At 44.0% G+C, this 22,099-nt stretch overlaps 1 protein-coding gene across 1 annotated transcript in view; it reads right to left on the reverse strand.

The window, feature by feature from the left end:
• Positions 1-19,905, reverse strand: part of lars2 (leucyl-tRNA synthetase 2, mitochondrial) — a 75,885-nt gene extending 55,980 nt beyond the window's left edge. Inside the window, exons 1-2 of the mRNA XM_083662577.1 lie at positions 19,772-19,905; positions 10,606-10,737 (exon numbers count right to left, since the gene is read on the reverse strand). Coding sequence (XP_083518703.1) covers positions 10,606-10,737; positions 19,772-19,804 — 165 coding nt within the window. The 5' untranslated portion in view covers positions 19,805-19,905. The remainder of the gene's footprint in view (positions 1-10,605; positions 10,738-19,771) is intronic.
• Between the last annotated feature and the right edge of the window lie 2,194 nt (positions 19,906-22,099).

A 22,099-nucleotide genomic window follows, 5' to 3' on the forward strand; every position in this document is an offset into this window, starting at 1 on the left:
GTTAAACGCTGTTACGTTTCAGCCTCGTCTAGGAGGCAATTTCATCTGCAAAGTAGGGTTGTCCTCGCCTAATTATGGTAGATGAACCCTATAGCATAATGCATGTTCCTCACTGCGATCTCCACTCCCACGTGAAACATCACAGCTATAATGCATGCAGGTCTTCTATGATGTAAACGTAGCTGCTTCCTGTAGTGAAAGAGCAAGTGAAGAGGAAGTGCGCTTAATGGAAGAAAGTAATTGGGATCAAGCCCCCTTTCTGCATCCTCTATCCACCTTATTTCTAGTGGCCATGATGCCTATAGAGACAGTCTGCATGTGTGGGAACGCCCACAAAATGTTAAACGGCTGGCGCGCACGAGTGGGGTAAAACCCGCCGATATATCTCATGGGCTGACTCACCAAAAGACGGTGCTGCGGCTCTAAACTACATGTTTGGGGGGTTCTAGAGCAGAACACAAGACGTCTGCTCAGATGTGCGTTTACTGCGGTGGTTAAATCCCCACGATCGTGTCTGCCTGGGCTGGGCTATCGGCTAAATTATAACTTTGCTGAATGGATAGAACGGGGGAATTTACCCCACCCTGACCCCGCCCCCCAGGCTAACCCAGCGTCTATTGTGTTGCGTTCAGGTGCACTCTAAAAAAAAAGAAGAAAAAAACAGAAAAAAGAAAATGCAATTCCATCGCGGGCCACACAGACCCCGCGGGCCGTATTTTGCCCATGTGTGCTATAGAGTCAGTCACATTACTCTGTAACTTGGTTTATATTGTATTCCTCAAGCAACATCATCTTCTGTTACATACCCTCTCTGTCTTTCTCCCACTGTATATTAGGGGTGGGGGAAAAATCGATACACCATAGTATCGCAATATTTTGCCTGACGATATTGTATCGATATTTGGACGCCAAGTATCGATATTGCAAAAAAAATAATAATAATAATTGCAGGCCATGCCATGCCAGGCCACTGGGCATCTGCCCGAAGCGGCCGATGTTGCAGTCCGCGCCTGCAGTGGCGTATTGAGTCCAGAGAAGCTTAATAATGTAGCCTACATGTGGGGCAAAAACAAAACAAAAAACACTGCATGTTTTACTTCCGGTGAGGTCAAGGAAAAGGTAGGAAAAGGAGTTAGGAGTGACAATATATCGAAATATCGCAATATTCAATATATCGCAATATTCAATATATCACAATATTCAATATATCGCAATATCGGCGGTTTTAGTATCGTATCGTGGGCATCTGGTGATTCCCACCCCTACTGTATATGTACTGTATCTACAGCCATTTGATTGTCCCACGCCCTCTTAACACACACTCTCCATGACAGGATATATCATCAGCATATATATGACATGGGATATAGCCGCACTCCGCCCACAGCAAGGCGCTGCTTCCAGCACGCTTGCGTCTCCCTCTCTATCTCTATGTAATGACGTCGACCAAAGATGATGCCTCTTTTCACTCGTCTCAATCCAGTTCCTCTCCTCATTCAACCCTGTTTTTAACCTTCCTGAGAACCTTCCTGAAGATAAGGGCTCCTGAGTGGAAGGAGTGAGGAGTGAAGCAGAGGAGAGCAGCAGAAGCAGAGTGAGTTAGAGGGTGAGGAGGACTGGAGAGAGGAGACCATTCCACTGACTGGAAGGTGCTCTGATGTTTCAGACCAAGAATCGGTATCCTTGGTAACTGCCTGCGCCTCATTTGTAAAGCTGGATGGCATTAGGCTAAGTGAGCAGAGGGGCAGCAGACGGGGTCGGACTGCAGGAGGAGAAATACACACACGCTGAAGCGCGAGACAGAAGCCACAGGACTACCTATGTAAATACCCCGAAAAACCCCATGCGGCTCATTAGAATGGACGTGGTTCATCCGGTGTAAACACACCGTCGAAGTGAGAGAGGATTGACGACAAGGCGTTGCTGCAGGGACCAGTGTTGGGGGTAACTCATTACAAAAGTAATACATTACATGTAATTAGGGGTGTCACGATACACTAATTTCACGATACGATACGATACGATATTGTGACACGATAACGATACGATACGATATTTTAACAATATCTTTTTTAACAAAAGTAAATAATTTTTATGTATTTATTTATCATTTATTTAACCATGTGAGTCCCGTTGAAATCAAAACCTCTTTTCAAGGGAGCCCTGGGAAAACCCTGGAAAAATAGTCTTTCATTTGAAATACACAAAATACAAAACAAATGCTGTTTTGGGAAATTGTTATTATAATAACTATAAAACAACATGGAAGATAATGCTTCTCTTGCAATAGAATGTGTCACACTGTTACAAACTAAATGTTTGTTGCATGGTGAAAGAAAAATAAAGTATATAATATATTTCTTAGATAACTCATGCTCAATGGTCCCTAAACTTATGTAATCTTATGTACCCCTTGAGCTGTTTTGCCATGCCAGTAGTAGTCTACCCCCTCACTCATGCGTGTTGATTCTGCTAAATTTGTTCTATTATTCAGGAGCAAAAAAATATTTTTTTATTATTATTTTTTACGATATTTTTTTCTGACGATACGCATATCGTGACGTTTCGATATCGCGATATATCGTGCGACGAAATATCGTGACACCCCTACATGTAATATATTACTTTTAGCAGTAACTGAGTAATATAACTTATTACCAATAGGATTTCAGTAATATTATACCAGTTACTTTGTCAAGTAACACAAGTCACAACTTGAGTTACATTTTCAAAGCACATATTTAAATAAAGATACAATCATTTCCTGATGAAATTGTGTTTTTAGGCAATTAACCACTATAGATGACAATAAAGAAAAAATTATGAAATTTAGAATTTTAGACAGTTTACACTGACTTCAAGATGGTTTAAATTATTTTTCGGGATGGTTCTGGGGCAGCGATGTCATTCTGCTACTGCAGTTATTTTGGTGAAAGTAATGCAAAAGTAATGTAATAAGTAACAAATTACTCTACACAGACACTAATATTGTAAAGTAATTACTTTAAAATGAAAGTAACTAGTAATATGTAGTATATTACATTTTGAAAGTAACTTGCCCAACACTGGCAGGGACACACGTCTGTGATGGACAGGCTATATTAGAGAGCTCGATTCGCAAAGTTCAAAGAGAGAGAGACGACACGGGCGCATTATCATTCCAGCGCTAAGATCCGCACAGGAGCACATTGTATTTGCCTTGTGTTGTATGGGATGTGATCCAGTATATAAATAAAGTTTGCCTCACCTCTTTATTATGGAGAATTACATTTGAGAACACGAGGAGTGACGAGGTGGGGAGTGTGGGTAGAGCTCCATGACAACCTGCCTAATGTGGAGCAGCAACACTGAGACGTGTCCGTCAGATCAGTAACACTAACAGGCTGCAGACGAGGAGGAACAGTCAGATCAGTAACAGTCAGTGTTGGGGGTAACTCATTACAAAAGTAACATATTACATGTAGTATATTACTTTTAGCAGTAACTCAGTAATATAACTTATTACTTATAGGATTTCAGTAATATTATACCAGTTACTTTCTCAAGTAACTCAAGTCACAAATTGAGTTACATTTTATTAAATCAAAGCACATATTTAAAAAAGATACAATCATTTCCTAATCAAACTTATTTGTTTTTATGCAAATAACCACTATAGATGACAATAACAAAGGAAAAGAATAACATTCAGAATTTTTTGTTTGTTTGATTGTTTACACTGATTTCAAGTGGTTGAAATTATTTTTCGGGATGGTTCCGGGGCAGCAATGTCATTCTGCTGCTGCTGTTGTTTTGGTAAAAGTAATGCAAAAGTAGCGTACTAAGTAACGAGTTACTCTACACAGAAAGTAATATTGTAAAGTAACTTATTACTTTCAAATGAAAGTAACTAGTAATATGTAGTATATTACATTTTGAAAGTAACTTGCCCAACACTGGTAACAGTAACAGGCTGCACACCAGGAGGAACAGTCAGATCAGTAACACTAACAGGCTGCACACGCTGCAGACCAGGAGGAACAGTCAGATCAGTAACACTAACAGGCTGCACACGCTGCAGACCAGGAGGAACAGTCAGATCAGTAACACTAACAGGCTGCACACGCTGCAGACCAGGAGGAACAGTCAGATCAGTAACACTAACAGGCTGCACACGCTGCAGACCAGGAGGAACAGTCAGATCAGTAACACTAACAGGCTGCACACGCTGCAGACCAGGAGGAACAGTCAGATCAGTAACACTAACAGGCTGCACACGCTGCAGACCAGGAGGAACAGTCAGATCAGTAACACTAACAGGCTGCACACGCTGCAGACCAGGAGGAACAGTCAGATCAGTAACACTAACAGGCTGCACACGCTGCAGACTAGGGATGGGCATCGAATTTCGAATTTTCGAATAATCGTTGTTATTATCAAGGTCGACTTTTATTATTGAAATTCGAAATTCGAAAAAAAAAAAAAAAAAAAAAAAAATTGAGTGAAATGTTGCATTGTCTCCCCTGATTCTAAGTATAGTCAAATCGCTTGGTTTGAGCAAGTAAAACAATTTTTATAAGCATTTTAAGCAAGGTTTATGGAAAAATGAATGGCGGATGAAATCCCATGAAGAGGGAGAGGGGGTGACTTTGGCACCCCTTTGGCACTCAGACCTGAGCCTACTAAATATTTAATGAACCACTCATGATTGTCAAAACTGTTTTTTATTTTCGAAAATGTCAATGTCATGTAACATGTTCTTTACTTCAGTGGTGCAATGCTTGTTTGAGCTAAAAATCCACAGCAGAAGCTTTTTATATTAATTAATAAAGCCGTAGACTTAGAATCAGGGGAGACAATGCAACATTTCACTCACAAAAAAAAAAAAAAAAAAAAAAAAATTACATTTTTTTTTTCGAATTTCGAATTTCGAATTAAATTCGAATTTGGCCAGCGAATTTCGAATAGTGTTTTTGCTAGAAATGCCCATCCCTACTGCAGACGAGGAGGAACAGTCAGATCAGTAACACTAACAGGCTGCACACGCTGCAGACCAGGAGGAACAGTCAGATCAGTAACACTAACAGGCTGCACACGCTGCAGACCAGGAGGAACAGTCAGATCAGTAACACTAACAGGCTGCACACACTGCAGACGAGGAGGAACAGTCAGATCAGTAACACTAACAGGCTGCACACGCTGCAGACGAGGAGGAACAGTCAGATCAGTAACACTAACAGGCTGCACACGCTGCAGACGAGGAGGAACAGTCAGATCAGTAACACTAACAGGCTGCACACGCTGCAGACCAGGAGGAACAGTCAGATCAGTAACACTAACAGGCTGCACACGCTGCAGACCAGGAGGAACAGTCAGATCAGTAACACTAACAGGCTGCACACGCTGCAGACCAGGAGGAACAGTCAGATCAGTAACACTAACAGGCTGCACACGCTGCAGACCAGGAGGAACAGTCAGATCAGTAACACTAACAGGCTGCACATGCTGCAGACGAGGAGGAACAGTCAGATCAGTAACACTAACAGGCTGCACACGCTGCAGACGAGGAGGAACAGTCAGATCAGTTACACTAACAGGCTGCACACGCTGCAGACCAGGAGGAACAGTCAGATCAGTAACAGTAACAGGCTGCACATGCTGCAGACGAGGAGGAACAGTCAGATCAGTTACACTAACAGGCTGCACACGCTGCAGACCAGGAGGAACAGTCAGATCAGTAACAGTAACAGGCTGCACACGCTGCAGACCAGGAGGAACAGTCAGATCAGTAACAGTAACAGGCTGCACACGCTGCAGACCAGGAGGAACAGTCAGATCAGTAACAGTAACAGGCTGCACACGCTGCAGACCAGGAGGAACAGTCAGATCAGTAACACTAACAGGCTGCACACGCTGCAGACCAGGAGGAACAGTCAGATCAGTAACACTAACAGGCTGCACACGCTGCAGACCAGGAGGAACAGTCAGATCAGTAACACTAACAGGCTGCACACGCTGCAGACCAGGAGGAACAGTCAGATCAGTAACACTAACAGGCTGCACACGCTGCAGACCAGGAGGAACAGTCAGATCAGTAACAGTAACAGGCTGCACACGCTGCAGACCAGGAGGAACAGTCAGATCAGTAACACTAACAGGCTGCACACGCTGCAGACCAGGAGGAACAGGCTGTTTTGGGGCATGTAGCTTTGCGCGGCGGCTACGTGAACGCGCCGTCCGCCCACACAAACGCTAAGAAGACCAGAAGCTTCGCTCCATCTGTGACAGGCAGCTTTAAAACATAACTCATGTTTAAAACATAATTTCCTACTTTCCCACCCTTTTCCATCATAGCAATTAGGGCTGTGAATCTTCACTGGCCTCACGATTCGATTACGATTCAGAGGGCTACGATTCGATTACGATTATCGATGCATCTTCAATCGATGCATCTTCAATCGATGCATCACTTTTTTTCCCCCCAATACATGATTTATTTTTTCTCACTTTCTTTTTTCTCACTGTGTGGCTACTTTTAAAATAAAAGTGCTTTTTTAGAATTGCATTGTATTATGATCCATAATTAAAATAAACAACTGCATGTACTTCCATTATATTTTATTCGATTATAAAAAAATAAAATAATAATAATCGTTTTTTGACATTTGTGAATCGATGCAGAATCGTGCACGCCTGCATCGCGATGCATCTTATAATCGATTATTTTTGACACCCCTAGTAAACACTACTGGAAACAGCCCGGGGGTGAATAGCAGTCTGATGTTTCTTTAGGGATCATATAATGACGATGTGGGTAGAAAACGGGAAGAAAACTGTCTATTTACATGATGGAGTAACAGCACGCTGCCATGTGGCCCCGATGCAGCGCCGTTCAAGGACTGGCTTGGACACCGTTTAGCTCAAAACAACGCCTAGGAGGCTCAGAATCACACAGGAGAACACTGGGTGAGTCGTCAGATCAGAATTAATGTGAGGAGAGGGCTCCAGGTTCAAATAAACCCAAATTCTCCTTTAAATAATAGATTTTTGACATTTGTGAATCGATGCAGAATCGTGCACGTCCACATCGCAATGCATCTTATAATCGATTATTTTTGACACCCCTAGTGTTTACCAGGGATCTCATATCCTCATCTGGGGTCTGTGTCACCAACTCTCGTCAAGTCACGCGAGACTTTCCTGCCGGCCGGCCTGTGTGACTTGACGAGAGTTGGTGACACAGAATTAATGTGGGGAATGTCGATGTATGTCCATGTATAATTTTGTTAACTCAAAATAAAGAGTTTAAAAAAAAAAGAATTAATGTGGGGAGAGGGCTCCAGGTTCAAATAAACAGAAATTCTCCTTTAATTTTTTTGTTTAAATAAATCAAATCAAATATAATGGAAGTACAGGCAGTTGTTTATTTTAATTATGGATCATAATACAATGCAATTCCAAATGCACTTTTATTTTAAAAGTAGCCACACAGTGAGAAAAAACAAATCATGTATTGCGGAAAAAGTGATGCATCGATTTAAGATGCATCGAGATGCATCGATAATCGTAATCGAATCGTAGGCCTCTGAATCATAATCGAATCGAATCGTGAGGCCAGTGAAGATTCACAGCCCTACTATTGCACGACTTTACACCGTGGCGAAGGTAGACAAGCAGCTGCAGAGCAGAGTCAACCAGGAAATGCAAACGCAACAGCCGAGGTAGCATTAGAACGGTAACGTTACGAGAAACGCACGACATTTCTGACCTAAATGTCTCATTACAGAGCGAGCAATGAGTTGACAAAGACATGCTTTCAGTCCATTTGGGGGTCAATTTCCTGAGTGTCCATTGGCCCTACAACATGACCGTATTGGAGAGCTACACATCCTACCAATTAACACGATGCACGTACCGTAGCTCTATAGTGAAGCAATTGATTTCAGTTAGAATGGATTGATATGATGGGAAAACAGGTGTGAGGAGAGATAGTTAAATGAGCCACTAAAAAGACAGAAAATGATATAGTGTGACTGTGGACAAGGTGGAACTTGATGAATGAACTAGTTGAGAGACTGTGTGTGCAGACAGCGGAGCACAGTTCTGTTCCTGACAGATGCTGGGAGAAAGTACACTCTCAGTGGAGAGAGCAGTGAGAGAGGTAGCTGGGGAGTCTGTCTGCAGGTAAGAGGGACACACACACACACACACTCTTTTACACACACACACACACACTCTTAACACACGCGCACACACGCGCGCACACACTCTCTCTCTCTCTCTTAAACACACACACGCGCACACACTCTCTCTCTCTCTCTTAAACACACACACACATACACACTCTCTCTCTCTTAAACACACACACACACACACACATATACACACACACACACACACACACACACACACACACACACACACACCTTGGTCAAGAGCGAAATCCACCAGGAAGAGAACAGAACACTAAGGAAATAAACAGGGAACTGTTGTACTGACCCTGTGTGTTTGTAAGTTGTTCAAAGGAACAGTTCACACAAAAATGAACATTCTGTCACCATCTCCTCACCTTCATGCCAGTTGAGACACAGGTGAAGATTGTCCATAGAACACAAGAGGTACAGTTGTTCTGTTACTGAAGTCAGTTGGTGACTGGTTTTATCTCCAGTTGTGCCTGGCAAACCTCCCTGTGTTAAGCTGTGTTCACACCGAGATATTTATTTTTCTCTCTGTCGCTCGATTCAACCCTTTGGAATCGCTCTGTCGCTGTGTTTAAATCGCTCGTCAACAGGCACAATAATTGACGGACATCTGGGAGCTATAACGTTACGCAATGTCATGATGATATTTGTCCACTACGAGCCACCGTAGTTGTTTACAAGCTAAGCCTATCAGCGTGCTCCTAACGCGCTATACCGGTAGTACAGACTTCACTTCATGTCAGCTGTCAGTCTGTCAATCAGCTGTCAATGTGGTTTGTTGCCACACAATAAACCAGCGGTTTGTTCCAAGCCAGTGTGATCCTTGACTCACTCTCACACGGCAGCCAATCAGCGTTGAACAGCGAGCGACTGATGCCAGCGTAATTTCGCTCGAGTTGGGATATTTCATCTCGGGCGACGAGCGTATTTTCGCCCTATCACTGTCTCTGTCGCTCGGACGCCCAGCGATTTTTCTCCCGGGCGAATATACACTCAATCGCTCGTTTGCATTGACTTTGTATGTAAAGGAGAGGAGAGGAGCAGAGGAGAGCAGAGGAGGAGAGAGGAGAGCAGAGGAGGAGAGGAGCAGAGCAGAGGAGGAGAGGAGAGGAGAGGAGGAGAGCAGAGGAGAGGAGCAGAGGAGAGGAGAGGAGAGCAGAGGAGGAGAGAGGAGGAGAGGAGCAGAGGAGAGCAGAGGAGGAGAGGAGAGGAGGAGAGCAGAGGAGAGGAGAGGAGAGGAGGAGAGCAGAGGAGAGGAGAGGAGAGGAGAGGAGAGGAGAGGAGAGGAGAGGAGAGGAGAGGAGGAGAGCAGAGGAGAGGAGAGGAGAGGAGAGGAGAGGAGAGGAGGAGAGCAGAGGAGAGGAGAGGAGAGGAGAGGAGAGGAGAGGAGAGGAGAGGAGAGGAGAGGAGAGGAGAGGAGAGGAGAGGAGGAGATGAGAGGAGGAGGATGGACAGCAGCTGCTGGCTGTCATAGCAGCTTCAGTGATTTGTCATGGAGAAGACAGGGATGGATGGTGTGTGCAGCAGAAGGAGAGAAAGCTAAACATAGAGAACATCACAGCATTACAGCCATGAGCCATCAAAGAAACACAGCAGAGTCCTCCACACCCTACAGGTGGAACAGATTCATTTTGTATAAAGACAGATCATACAGACTTTAATGTCTGTCTGTATGTACTGTATGATTGGTGTTCTCATGAGATTTTAGCCATGAAGTCACTGTCATTTTGTGACTCCCAAATGTCAGCTTTTCATGAACTGCCTTATTTTTATGTATTTATTTATTTATTTATTTATTTATTTATTAACCTTTATTTATACAGGGAGACTTAATGAGAGCAATGCTCTCTTTTTCAAGAGTGCCCTGTTCACATTCACACACACACATTCACACCTGGAAGCTGACCAGTACACAGCTGATCTGCTGGCCACTGATCAGCTCCACTGGAGCAGTTGGGGTTAAGGGCCTTGCTCAAGGGCACCTCAGTGGTGGTAATGAGGGAGGGGCAAGCGCTGCTTTTTCACTTTCCACACCCAGATTTATCCTGCCGAAGGGTCTTTCAATGCTGCGGTGTAGCACTAACTCTATTGGGCGTGATCAACCCTTCCGCGGGCAACGTTGCAGACAGAGTAGGAAGGCTGCTCGGTGAGCGGCTGCTTCTGGGACGTGGGTCGAGGTCGTAATCGGCTGGGTCTACTGGGCGAGGGTGTATGATGTTGACAGACCCGAAACACCCCACGACCCCAGTCAACATCACTGATGATGCGTCCCAGCGCATGCTGTAGCATGTATTCTGAACCTTGTGTGTATTGTCCATATTTTAAATAAAAAAATAAATATAAATTTCATAACGCCGTGGCTGTTCTAGTGTTAGTGGAGGTGGCTTAGTAGAGGTGATGACACATCTGATCATAGAAGACATACCTGATGCCCTCTCATCCTCTGGAAGTGGCCGATGGCGTCACTGATGGTGTACACACGCACGTGACCCATGTGCAGGCGCCCTGACGGGTACGGGAACATGGAGAGGACATAGAACTTCTCCCTGTGGGAACCCTGGAGAAGAACAGCAGGTTTGTCGAAATGCAGTCAATCTCAGGACAATCTCATAGGACGACTATAAAACCTTTAAAGTCGAGGTGAACCCGTTCGTCACGTGCATCCGAGTCCGTTTCAGACCGAAAACAAATTGAGAGGCGGACCCTATACGGTGTCGATGATTTGATTTGACAATTCTGCCGACTGGCTTTGGCATCGGCCAATCCTGGCGTGTTCCACCCGCAAATCGCGCGGGATTCAGTGTGTTGTCGTGCTACGCGAGTGGGATCCGTGGAGTACCAGGCAGCCACCGGCTTCGTGCGGAGCGAGCGGACGATCCGATGCATGGGTGCTGCCCGCCCGCCTGGAATCTCCGAGAGACGACCCCTGACAGCCAGGGAGGCTGTCAGGCTCGGAGGCGCGCGCCCTTATCGTTATAAATGTAAATAATATTCCTGGAATGCGTGTTTTAACGAGCCAGTTACATTTCTTTGCATTCTTAGAGATTATAGTTTTAGTTTTTTGTTCATGTTTCTAACAATTGGCCAAGTTAGTAGTTAGTTTATGGGTTATGAACTCTGCCAGATGACAGGCACTAGGTGCCATTTTCTACTTCATTTGAAAGAGAAAATTATCCTGAAATGAAGATTTGATTGACAGCTGCATGTCGTGATATGATTGGTTGAAATAGGGTAGAAATTTGGTAGTACTAGGTGACGTCAGCAAACTGTACAAGTTTCTCAAGTTTCAAGTTTCAAGTTTATTGTCATATGCCGGTAACAATGCAAAACATCCATCACCTGCAATGAAATTCTTATGCTCGAAAACCCACTCAACTTCACTGTTAAAAAGACATAAAAGAAACATCAAAGGGAAGCAGAGTGTCTTAAAAAACAAAAACAGGCAGAGTTCTTAAAAAGGGAATAAAAGGAATAAAAACAAGTTAGTAAACTCAAACATAAAACAGAGCCCCAATTACATAGCAGTCAGGACACACAGACATACATAAACACAAGACAAATCTACATATAATTTAAAAAGTGTGCTGTAGTGCAATAGAAGCAACCAGTCAACAACCATTTAACAGCCTGATGGTTTGTGGGTACAGACTGTCTTTGAATCTGTTTGTTCGAGCCCGGATGCTCCTGTAGCGCCTGCCTGATGGCAGAAGCGTGAACAGGCTGTAGCTGGGATGGCTGGGGTCAGAGAGGATCCGTTTTGCCTTCCTCCTGCAGCGCTGGTTGTAGAGGTCCTGTATGGCTGGCAGCTGAGACCTGGTGATGCGTTCTGCCGATTTGACCACCCTCTGCAGAGCCTTACGATCCAGGGCGGTGCAGCTGCCATACCAGGCCGTAAAGCCGCCAGTCAGGACACTCTCTATAGTACACCTATAGAAGTTGGTCAGAATCCTTGAGTCCAAACCGAACCTCCTCAGGCGCCGGAGGAAGAAGAGCCGCTGTCTAGCTGCCTTCACAACAACACCTGCGTGATGTGACCAGGTCAGATCATCACTGATGTTAATTCCCAGGAATCTGAAGTGGCTGACCCTCTCCACTGCCGCTCCCTCGATGTAGAGCGGGGGGTGCCCCTCTCCCTGATGCCTCCTGTAGTCCACGATCATCTCCTTGGTCTTGCTGATGTTAAGCAGGAGGTTGTTGTCTTGACTCCACGATGTCAGGGCCCTCACCTCTGCTCTGTAGGCCGACTCGTCTCCGTTGGTAATACAGCCGATGATGGTGGTGTCGTCAGCGAACTTTATGACTGTATTTGAGGTGTGTCTGGCCATACAGTCATAGGTGTACAGGGAGTACAGCAGGGGGCTGAGCACGCAACCCTGGGGGGCACCGGTGCTTAGTGTCAGTGTGGAGGAGGTGGTATTACCAATCCGCACTGCCTGTGGTCTGTCCGAAAGGAAGTCAAAGATCCAGCTGCACAGGGAGGTACTGACACGCAGGTCACGGAGCTTTGTGATCAGTCTGAATGGCTCTATGGTGTTAAAGGCCGAGCTATAATCCACAAACAGCATCCGCAAGTAGGTGTTCCTCTGCTCCAGGTGGGAGAAGGCAGAGTGCAGCGCAAGAGCTACTGCGTCATCCGTGGACCTGTTTGGCCTATAGGCAAACTGTAGAGGGTCTAGTCCGGGGGGCAAGGAGGATGTGATGTGGACTTTAACTAACCGCTCAAAACACTTCATGATGGTAGAGGTAAGTGCTACTGGGCGGTAGTCATTTAAGCATGTTACATTTGGTTTTTTGGGGACTAGAATTATGGTGGTTTTCTTGAAGCATGTTGGGACTACAGACTGAACCAGAGAAAGGTTAAAGATGTCTGTAAAGACATCGGCCAGCTCATAGGCGCATACTTTGAGGGCACGACCCGGGATATTATCCGGCCCAGGAGCTTTGTGAGTGTTCACCCTTTTAAAGGTTTTGTACACATCTGACCGAGATATTTGCAATGGGCAGTTATCTGGCTCAAGTGTAGCCTCCTGCCTGGTGTGGTTCTCAAAGCGAGCATAGAAGGTGTTCAGCTCATCTGGAAGAGAAGCAGGCACCTCCCCCTTGCTGCAGCCCTTTCCCTTGTAGTCTGTAATGGTTCTTAGCCCACTCCACATATCCCTGGTGTTTGATCCACTGTAACATGTTTCCACTTTTGCTCTATAATGTCTCTTGGCCGATTTTATTGCCTTTCTGAGCTCATACCGGGTTTTACTGTACTCACCAGGGTCTCCGGAGTGGAAGGCAGTTGTCCGTGCTCTGAGTGCTGAGCAGACCTCACCGTTGACCCATGGTTTCTGGTTGGGATAAGTCCGTACAGTCACCCGCGGTACAACGTCATCGATACATTTGCTTATGTAACCGGTAACGTGCTCTGTATATTCATTGATGTTATTATTTGCCGCAGTTCGGAAAACATCCCATTCTGTAGTCCGGAAACAGTGGCGCAGGGTGGCATCTGATTGGTCAGTCCAACGCTGTACTGTGCGTACTGTACATTACTGTTATCAATGAAATCTTGTAAATCTTGATGTGAAAAAGTGTGAAAAACTAAAGAAATTCGATTTTTGTGATTTTTTTTTAAATACATTATTAAATAGCATACCCAGGTATTTGAACTAAAATTAAAAGAAAAGAAAAGTCATTTTTGGGTTCAGCTCAACAAAACGTGGCTCTGTACCTGGAATTCTATAAAAGGCTGTCATGGCTGTAAAGCACAGAAGAGGAAAGTGTTGTAAGGGTGGTACAATAAAAGCATGAGATGTTCCCCCCATTGTCAGTCGAGGCTTTTGAATGCGTCTTTTGTACAAAATCCATCTGAGGAAAAGGTTATTGAGAGACACCGCATTAACCTGGTGACGCTCGGAAAAGCAACTCATACTTCACTATGGAACAACATCTTAAACAGAGGAGTGACTCTCATGCTGACTCACGATGCATTAAATATGCCTGACGACGACAAGGTCCGATTCTGAGGTCTGGCCTGGCGCCAACTGGTTCTGAATGGTTTTTCCGGTCACAACAGTGTTACCACAGCAACACATTAAGTGCTGGATAGGCGTAGTAGCCTAGTCTCTCCCCCCAGACTCAAATATTACGTTGAATCGCTGCGCTCCTCCACATACTAGTACATAAGTGAGTCTGTGCCACTTCACAGCCACTGCTGGTTTTTGAAGGCGGGTCGAAATTGAATGAGTGACAGGTCGTAGCACCGATGAGAGAGCTGCGCCTCCCGTGTCGTCTGATCGCAAAGTCATTACTAATTGGGGAAGACTGAATCCACCACTGGCATATCACTGGCAGGCCCGTAGCTACCATTGAGGACACCGAGGTCATGACCTCGGTATTTTCAATTTCTTTTCTTTTCTCTTTTTTTTTTTAAATAGAAAAATAGCCCCGGTCCCCAGATCTATTCATCTGTCATTGATGTTTTAATGTGACAGTTGATCAGAAATGCAACAGTTTGCTTCCTCTCTGTGTGCTATAGAAGGAAGAGAGATAACTCACAACATTCAGATTTTGCATTGAGGCTAGATTGGGGCTAGACTTTGGGGACAGTTCTATTGAAGTGAATGGGTAAGTAACTCCCCTGTAAAGTGATGTTTGTGTAGATGGGCCAGTGTATTTAATTGAGCAGTATTCTGCCATGTGACCTGTATGCAGAATATAAATTATATTATATGGGGAGACATTTATTTTTTGTATAATTTTAAAGCAACAGCACAGTAAAGAGGATATTAATCTAACAGGATGTCTGTAGTTCTTTATAGATCTAGCCTCTTAATTTTGCTCTCAAAGTGCACCAGATTGAAGCATTTTACTTTAAAATGGACAACATTTTCTATCCGGGGGGGCGCAGTGTATGGGGGTAAAATGGTGTCAGATCAGCTGTAAATGGACAGATTATGATTCACAAATAGATAGTACAATCTGTAAACACATAACACGATCCACAAATGTGAAACCCAACTCACAAATATATTTAAAATCCACAAACACACACACCATGATCCACAAATGTGAAACACAACTCACAAATATATTTAAAATTCACAAACACACACATCATGATCCACAAATAGAATTCAGTGACTTGTATTTCAAAACCAGAATTTCTGTTTGTAGATTGTTTCGCATTTGTTTTCAGAGTTTTGACACTATTGTACCGCTGTTTTATGGTGTAATTTTCTACAAATGCACTCTTCACAATTTGCAAACAAACACAGTCTAACTTGTATTTTCAAACCACTGTTTCCAGACACACATACAAATCATGTGCAATGCACAGTGTTCAAGTCTCAAATCTGTTTGCACATCAGTGTGTGTGTGTGTGTGTGGATCGATATGCTAGGTCTTCAAGTGTTGAATTAGTGTTTGCACATCACAGCCTGTGTGTGGAATGCATTGCATTTGTCTACAAATCGTTTTGACACTCTTGTTGCGCAGATAAAATCCACAAATGTAATCAGCCAATGAGGGGGATCGCTTGCAATGGGATGTCCCGCCTCCTCGATAACCCCTCCAAAATAAAAGCACCGGGCTTGTGCCTGTCTGTCTCGCCGGCCGGCCGCTCCCTCATGCAGGAGATGAAGTGGAGAGAAACATGGAGAGAGGCCTGGCTCAATTAGTGGCAGCGGCAGCTGCCTCGGCAGTTTACCGACCTGCCACGGCAGGTCAGTTGCTGCCACTGACCTGTAGGGGCGCTGTTTCCCGACCTGCGGCAGGTTTGTAGTTACAACATCAGATGCTTATAACTCCTAGGAAAAAAAAAAAAAAAAAAAACTCCTAGGAAAATGGCTTAAACTGCATGAAACTTTGTGCGTGAAGACATCTCCCGACATATATACTTCGGTTTAAAATTGGTGCAATTTAGAGCCAAAAAAAAAAAGTTTGTTTGGACGTTTTTTGGCCATATCTCGGGAACGGAAGCAGCTACAGACTGACGCCGTTGGAAAGCTCGTCGAATTTTACATCTAGTAGAAGGTGCGTTGAAGTTACGAAATCAACGATGGGGGCGCTGAGCAATGTACCCTTTTTTACATGAAATAGTTACAACATCAGATGCTTATAACTCCTAGGAAAATGGCTTAAACTGCATGAAACTTTGTGCGTGAAGACATCTCCCGACTAATATAGGCTTAAAATTGGTGCAATTTGGAGCCAAAGCGCCCCTACAGGTCAGTGGCAGTTTACCGACCTGCCGCGGCAGGTCAGTTGCTGCCACTGACCTGTAGTGGCGCTTTGGCTCTTTGGCTTCTTTTGCTTTTTTTTTTTGCTCCAAATTGCACCAATTTTAAACCGAAGTATATATGTCGGGAGATGTCTTCACGCACAAAGTTTCATGCAGTTTAAGGCATTTTCCTAGGAGTTATGAGCATCTGATGTTGTAACTATTTCATGTAAAAAAGGGTACATTGCTCAGCGCCCCCATCGTTGATTTCGTAACTTCAACGCACCTTCTACTAGATGTCAAATTCGACGAGCTTTCCAATGGCGTCAGTCCTGTGTCTGTAGCCGCTTCCCTTCCCGAGATATGGCCAAAAAACCTCCAAACAAACTTTTTTTTTTGGCTCCAAATTGCACCAATTTTAAACCGAAGTATATTATGTCGGGAGATGTCTTCACGCACAAAGTTTCATGCAGTTTAAGCCATTTTCCTAGGAGTTATAAGCATCTGATGTTGTAACTACAAACCTGCCGCGGCAGGTCGGGAAACAGCGCCCCTACAGGTCAGTGGCAGCAACTGACCTGCCGCGGCAGGTCGGTAAACTGCCGAGACAGCTGCCGGTGCCACTAATTGAGCCAGGCCTCTCTCCATGTTTCTCTCCACTTCATCTCCTGCATGAGGGAGCGGCCGGCCGGCCGGACAGACAGGCACAAGCCCGGTGCTTTTATTTTGGAGGGGTTATCGAGGAGGCGGGACATCCCATTGCAAGCGATCCCCCTCATTGGCTGATTACATTTGTGGATTTTATCTGCGCAACAAGAGTGTCAAAACGATTTGTAGACAAATGCAATGCATTCCACACACAGGCTGTGATGTGCAAACACTAATTCAACACTTGAAGACCTAGCATAGCGATCCACACACACACACACACACTGATGTGCAAACAGATTTGAGACTTGAACACTGTGCATTGCACATGATTTGTATGTGTGTCTGGAAACAGTGGTTTGAAAATACAAGTTAGACTGTGTTTGTTTGCAAATTGTGAAGAGTGCATTTGTAGAAAATTACACCATAAAACAGCGGTACAATAGTGTCAAAACTCTGAAAACAAATGCGAAACAATCTACAAACAGAAATTCTGGTTTTGAAATACAAGTCACTGAATTCTATTTGTGGATCATGATGTGTGTGTTTGTGAATTTTAAATATATTTGTGAGTTGTGTTTCACATTTGTGGATCATGGTGTGTGTGCTTGTGGATTTTAAATATATTTGTGAGTTGGGTTTCACATTTGTGGATCGTGTTATGTGTTTACAGATTGTACTATCTATTTGTGAATCATAATCTGTCCATTTACAGCTGATCTGACACCATTTTACCCCCATAGCAGTGCCCCCAGGGCACCCCACACCGCCTAAAATGACCTCAGGATTACTCAAACCCTGGCCTGATCACTGGCCAAGTGAACGGTTCCCTCCCATAACCAGCCCTCTGAGGGAAAGTGTCCCAGACCCAGAGAGAGCTCTGCAGCATGCAGTATAACGTAGTGTACCAGCGTAAGTAAGAACTCTCATGGGTCTGGGCGTTGAGACTAGGCGTCGCCATACATGATTACAGAAAACCTGACCCATGAATTTTTCAATAAATAAATTAGGGCCGAGGCTGTCGTGAACGTCTCTTTCTGATGAATGCCAGCCGGTGCCAGCCAGACCATTAGGCTACATAATCAGTCTGCAGTGAGCTATAAGGACCAGTAATAGCTATGGGAATTGTTTGGAAGGACGCTTAATGACCCATTAGGTAGGTTATTCAATTAATCTACAAACAATACGTTCAACACTCCTTCATCAGGTAGTCTCCTCCCTCTACAGACCGTTGTTCTCCGAGCTCCGCAGCTTCCGGCGTCCATATTTATTTAGTTGGTATTAGGGATGACATCATATATATCGAAATTCAATATATCACAAGCTGTTAGAATACATCTCGTGGGGCAGAAACATGAATCGCAATATTGGATATACAGTATTGTATTCTGCTGTAGAAATCATATATTATTTATTATAATTAATTATATTATAAATTATACTATCTACACTTTGTAAAGACATTTGTACATTGTGTTTACATTCTAGGAAGCCAGTGCCAGTGTGTGTCTCAGAAATCAACATAATTCTGCAGTTTTATTTATTATTACATATCATGAATCCCATGTCGTGTATCTAAGAGGCCATTTACACCTGGCGTTAACATGCATTTTCTGCCATCAGATTGCAATCAGATTGCAGAAATGGTTGTCCTCTCAATCCGCATAAAGTTGGTGTATCCAGATTGAGAGGACACATTGCGTTTACACTTGTGTTCAATGTGTACACAATGCATCCCTGACCACCTCCGGAGGTGGTTTAGCCGATCAGGTTGCAATCCATCTTCAATGCGTTTTGGGGGGGTTTACTAGGGGTGGGGGGAAAAATCGATTCACCTAAGTATCGCGATTTTTAATGTCACGATTTTTTGAATCGATCTTTTATTCCAGAATCAATAATCGCAAAAAAAAATAAAAAAAAATATATATATATATATTTTTTTTTTTGGGTGCTTGCAGTCAGGCCACTCACTGAACAGCAGGCCAGAAGCCGCCTACTGGTTTACTAGTGGTTTTATTACTTTATTAGTTAGTCTGAAGTAATAATTATTACACTTCAGGGTTAAAGTGGGTGCATCTCATTGTAAAATTGGACTTCAAACGGCCCAAATCTGGCTTCAAACGGCCCAAATTGGGCTTCAAACGGCCCAAATTTCACGCGCGTCGGCCCATATCGGCCTGGCCTGCTTGGTATCTAATGCCCGGCCTGAATTATGATCCCAGTCCGCCCCTGTTTTTAACTACCGGTATATCGCCCAGCCCTACTCATGATATAACATACAGTCTCTAGTGTATGATTCAACTTTTCCCATGTTCTAATCTAGTGTAAAAAAGCAAACAAACTGAAAAAATAAAAGAAAAAAATAAACAAAAATCGCAATAAATCGTAATATCGAATCGCAATAATCGTAGAATCGCAATACTTAAGAATCGCAATATAAATCGAATCGGCACCCAAGAATCGTGATAGTATCGAATCGGGAGATAAGTGAATCGCCACAGCCCTAGTGTTTACGCCTGGCATTTCAAGTGATAAAACACAATCTGATTGCAATCTGATCACAGAAAAAACATGTTAACGCCAGGTGTAAATGGCCTCTAATTGTATAGTGATTTGTAAGATAAGCATGTCATCCCTAGTTAAAGTTATTGACAGATCTTTTCACAGTAGCCTATGAGGGAGGTCACAGAAAGGAGCACTCATAAAGTCAACAGGACTCTAACAACGGCCTACTCACCTCCTCCAGCGTATCCCTCCGCCACTGCTCCATGATTCGCGGGTGCCACCACTCCTCCACTCTGCGCCTGGTCTCTGCTCTGTAGTCCCTGTCCCAGAGTCCCGTCTCACTGAACACGGTGCGCGTGCAGGGCCTGGTCTCTGCTCTGTAGTCCCTGTCCCAGAGTCCCGTCTCGCTGAACACGGTGCGCGTGCAGGGCCTGGTCTCTGCTCTGTAGTCCCTGTCCCAGAGTCCCGTCTCACTGAACACGGTGCGCGTGCAGGGCCTGGTCTCTGCTCTGTAGTCCCTGTCCCAGAGTCCCGTCTCGCTGAACACGGTGCGCGTGCAGGGCCTGGTCTCTGCTCTGTAGTCCCTGTCCCAGAGTCCCGTCTCACTGAACAGGGTGCGCGTGCAGGGCCTGGTCTCTGCTCTGTAGTCCCTGTCCCAGAGTCCCGTCTCGCTGAACACGGTGCGCGTGCAGGGCCTGGTCTCTGCTCTGTAGTCCCTGTCCCAGAGTCCCGTCTCGCTGAACACGGTGCGCGTGCAGGGCCTGGTCTCTGCTCTGTAGTCCCTGTCCCAGAGTCCCGTCTCGCTGAACACGGTGCGCGTGCAGCAGGGGAACAGAGGGCGGGTCACCGGGGTCACGGGGGCGTCGGCCAGTCGGCCCGACTGAGCGAACGCCGACGGACACCGAGCCAGCCTCCTCGCCCACATCTGCATGATGGCACAGGGAGAAGAACAATGTCAGCTGCAGGTAGATGGACGAGCAGGTCGTGGTGATGGGGGTAATAAAGGGTTAACTATCTAGAGTTGGGTCATCGACATCTACAGGTAAGTACAGGTAAGTACCAAAATACAGGAAATGGAAAAGCTTCAAGATGACTTTGCATAGTGTCTACAAGGGTCTACTCAGGGGTGGCCAAACTACAGCCCGCGGGCCAACTGCGGCCCACCATGAATTTAGAAAAAAAAAAATATATATATATATATATATATATATATATATAATATATATATATATATATATATATATATATATATATATATATATATATATATAATATATATATATATATACCGGTATATATATATATATATATATATATATATATATATATATATATATATATATACCGGTATATATATATATATATTATATATATATATATATATATATATATATATATATAGGGATGGGGCCGATACAATCCAATATCGGTATCGGGTACCGATATTGGCACTAATTCATGAATCGGATCGGAATCGGATTTTCTTCTCACAGCTGGCTGTAATTTGCCCATGTATAATAGTATCCTTCTTTGCCTTGTATATTTTCTCAATTTTGTCTGCTTTTTGCAAGGTATATTTAAAAAAAAAAAAATCTTTAATTGGCCAAATCTTTGCCTATACTGTATATTCAAGAAAAATATTGTATCGGCATAATATATATATGCCAGAAATTGGCATACATATGATCACTTGGAATGGCTTTGTATGTATTGACATTGCCATAGCATTCACCCTGCACCGTAAACGTAACAGCGCTGCCACAGCCCCTCCGCCACAGGAAACAAACACATCTGTTGGCCGCACATACTGTACATATGCGTCCACCTGTTGTCGAGAAACAGGGCGAATGACAACTCATCTATTTAACACTGTGCTCAGCAGAGCGGACCACCATCTGCGTCCTTTTGACACCATGTCCCTCACAGAAGAGTGTGTTTACGTGTTAATAGGGTGTTTAAACGCACTGCAGTCAGATCCTAGCGTCCCTCTGGACAGGCTGTTCTTGATCTAACCGCCTTCATCTCACGCCTTCTCATGAGATTTGCAATCAAAGATTCCGAATGAGCCACTGCCATGTCTTCTGCAGTGTTGGGGGTAACTCATTACAAAAGTAACATATTACATGTAATATATTACTTTTACCAGTAACTCAGTAATATAAGTAATATTATACCAGTTACTTTGTCAAGTAACTCAAGTTACAAATTGAGTTACATTTTATTAAATCAAAGCACATATTTAAAAAATATACAATCATTTCCTAATCAAACTGTGTGTTTTTATGCAAATAACCACTATAGATGACAATAACAAAGGAAAATAATAACATTTAGAATTTTGGATTGTTGACACTGACTTCAAGGAGGTTGAAATTATTTTTAGGGATGTTCCGGTGCAGCGATGTCCTTCTGCTGCTGCTGTTGTCTTGGTAAAAGTAATGCAAAAGTAGTGTAATGAGTAACGAGTTACTAGTCTACACAGAAAGTAATATTGTAAAGTAACTTATTACTTTCAAATGAAAGTAACTAGTAATATGTAGTAGATTACATTTTGAAAGTA

This window comes from Poromitra crassiceps (assembly GCF_964638095.1).
Source record: "Poromitra crassiceps genome assembly, chromosome: 29".
Lineage (NCBI taxonomy): Eukaryota > Metazoa > Chordata > Actinopteri > Beryciformes > Melamphaidae > Poromitra > Poromitra crassiceps.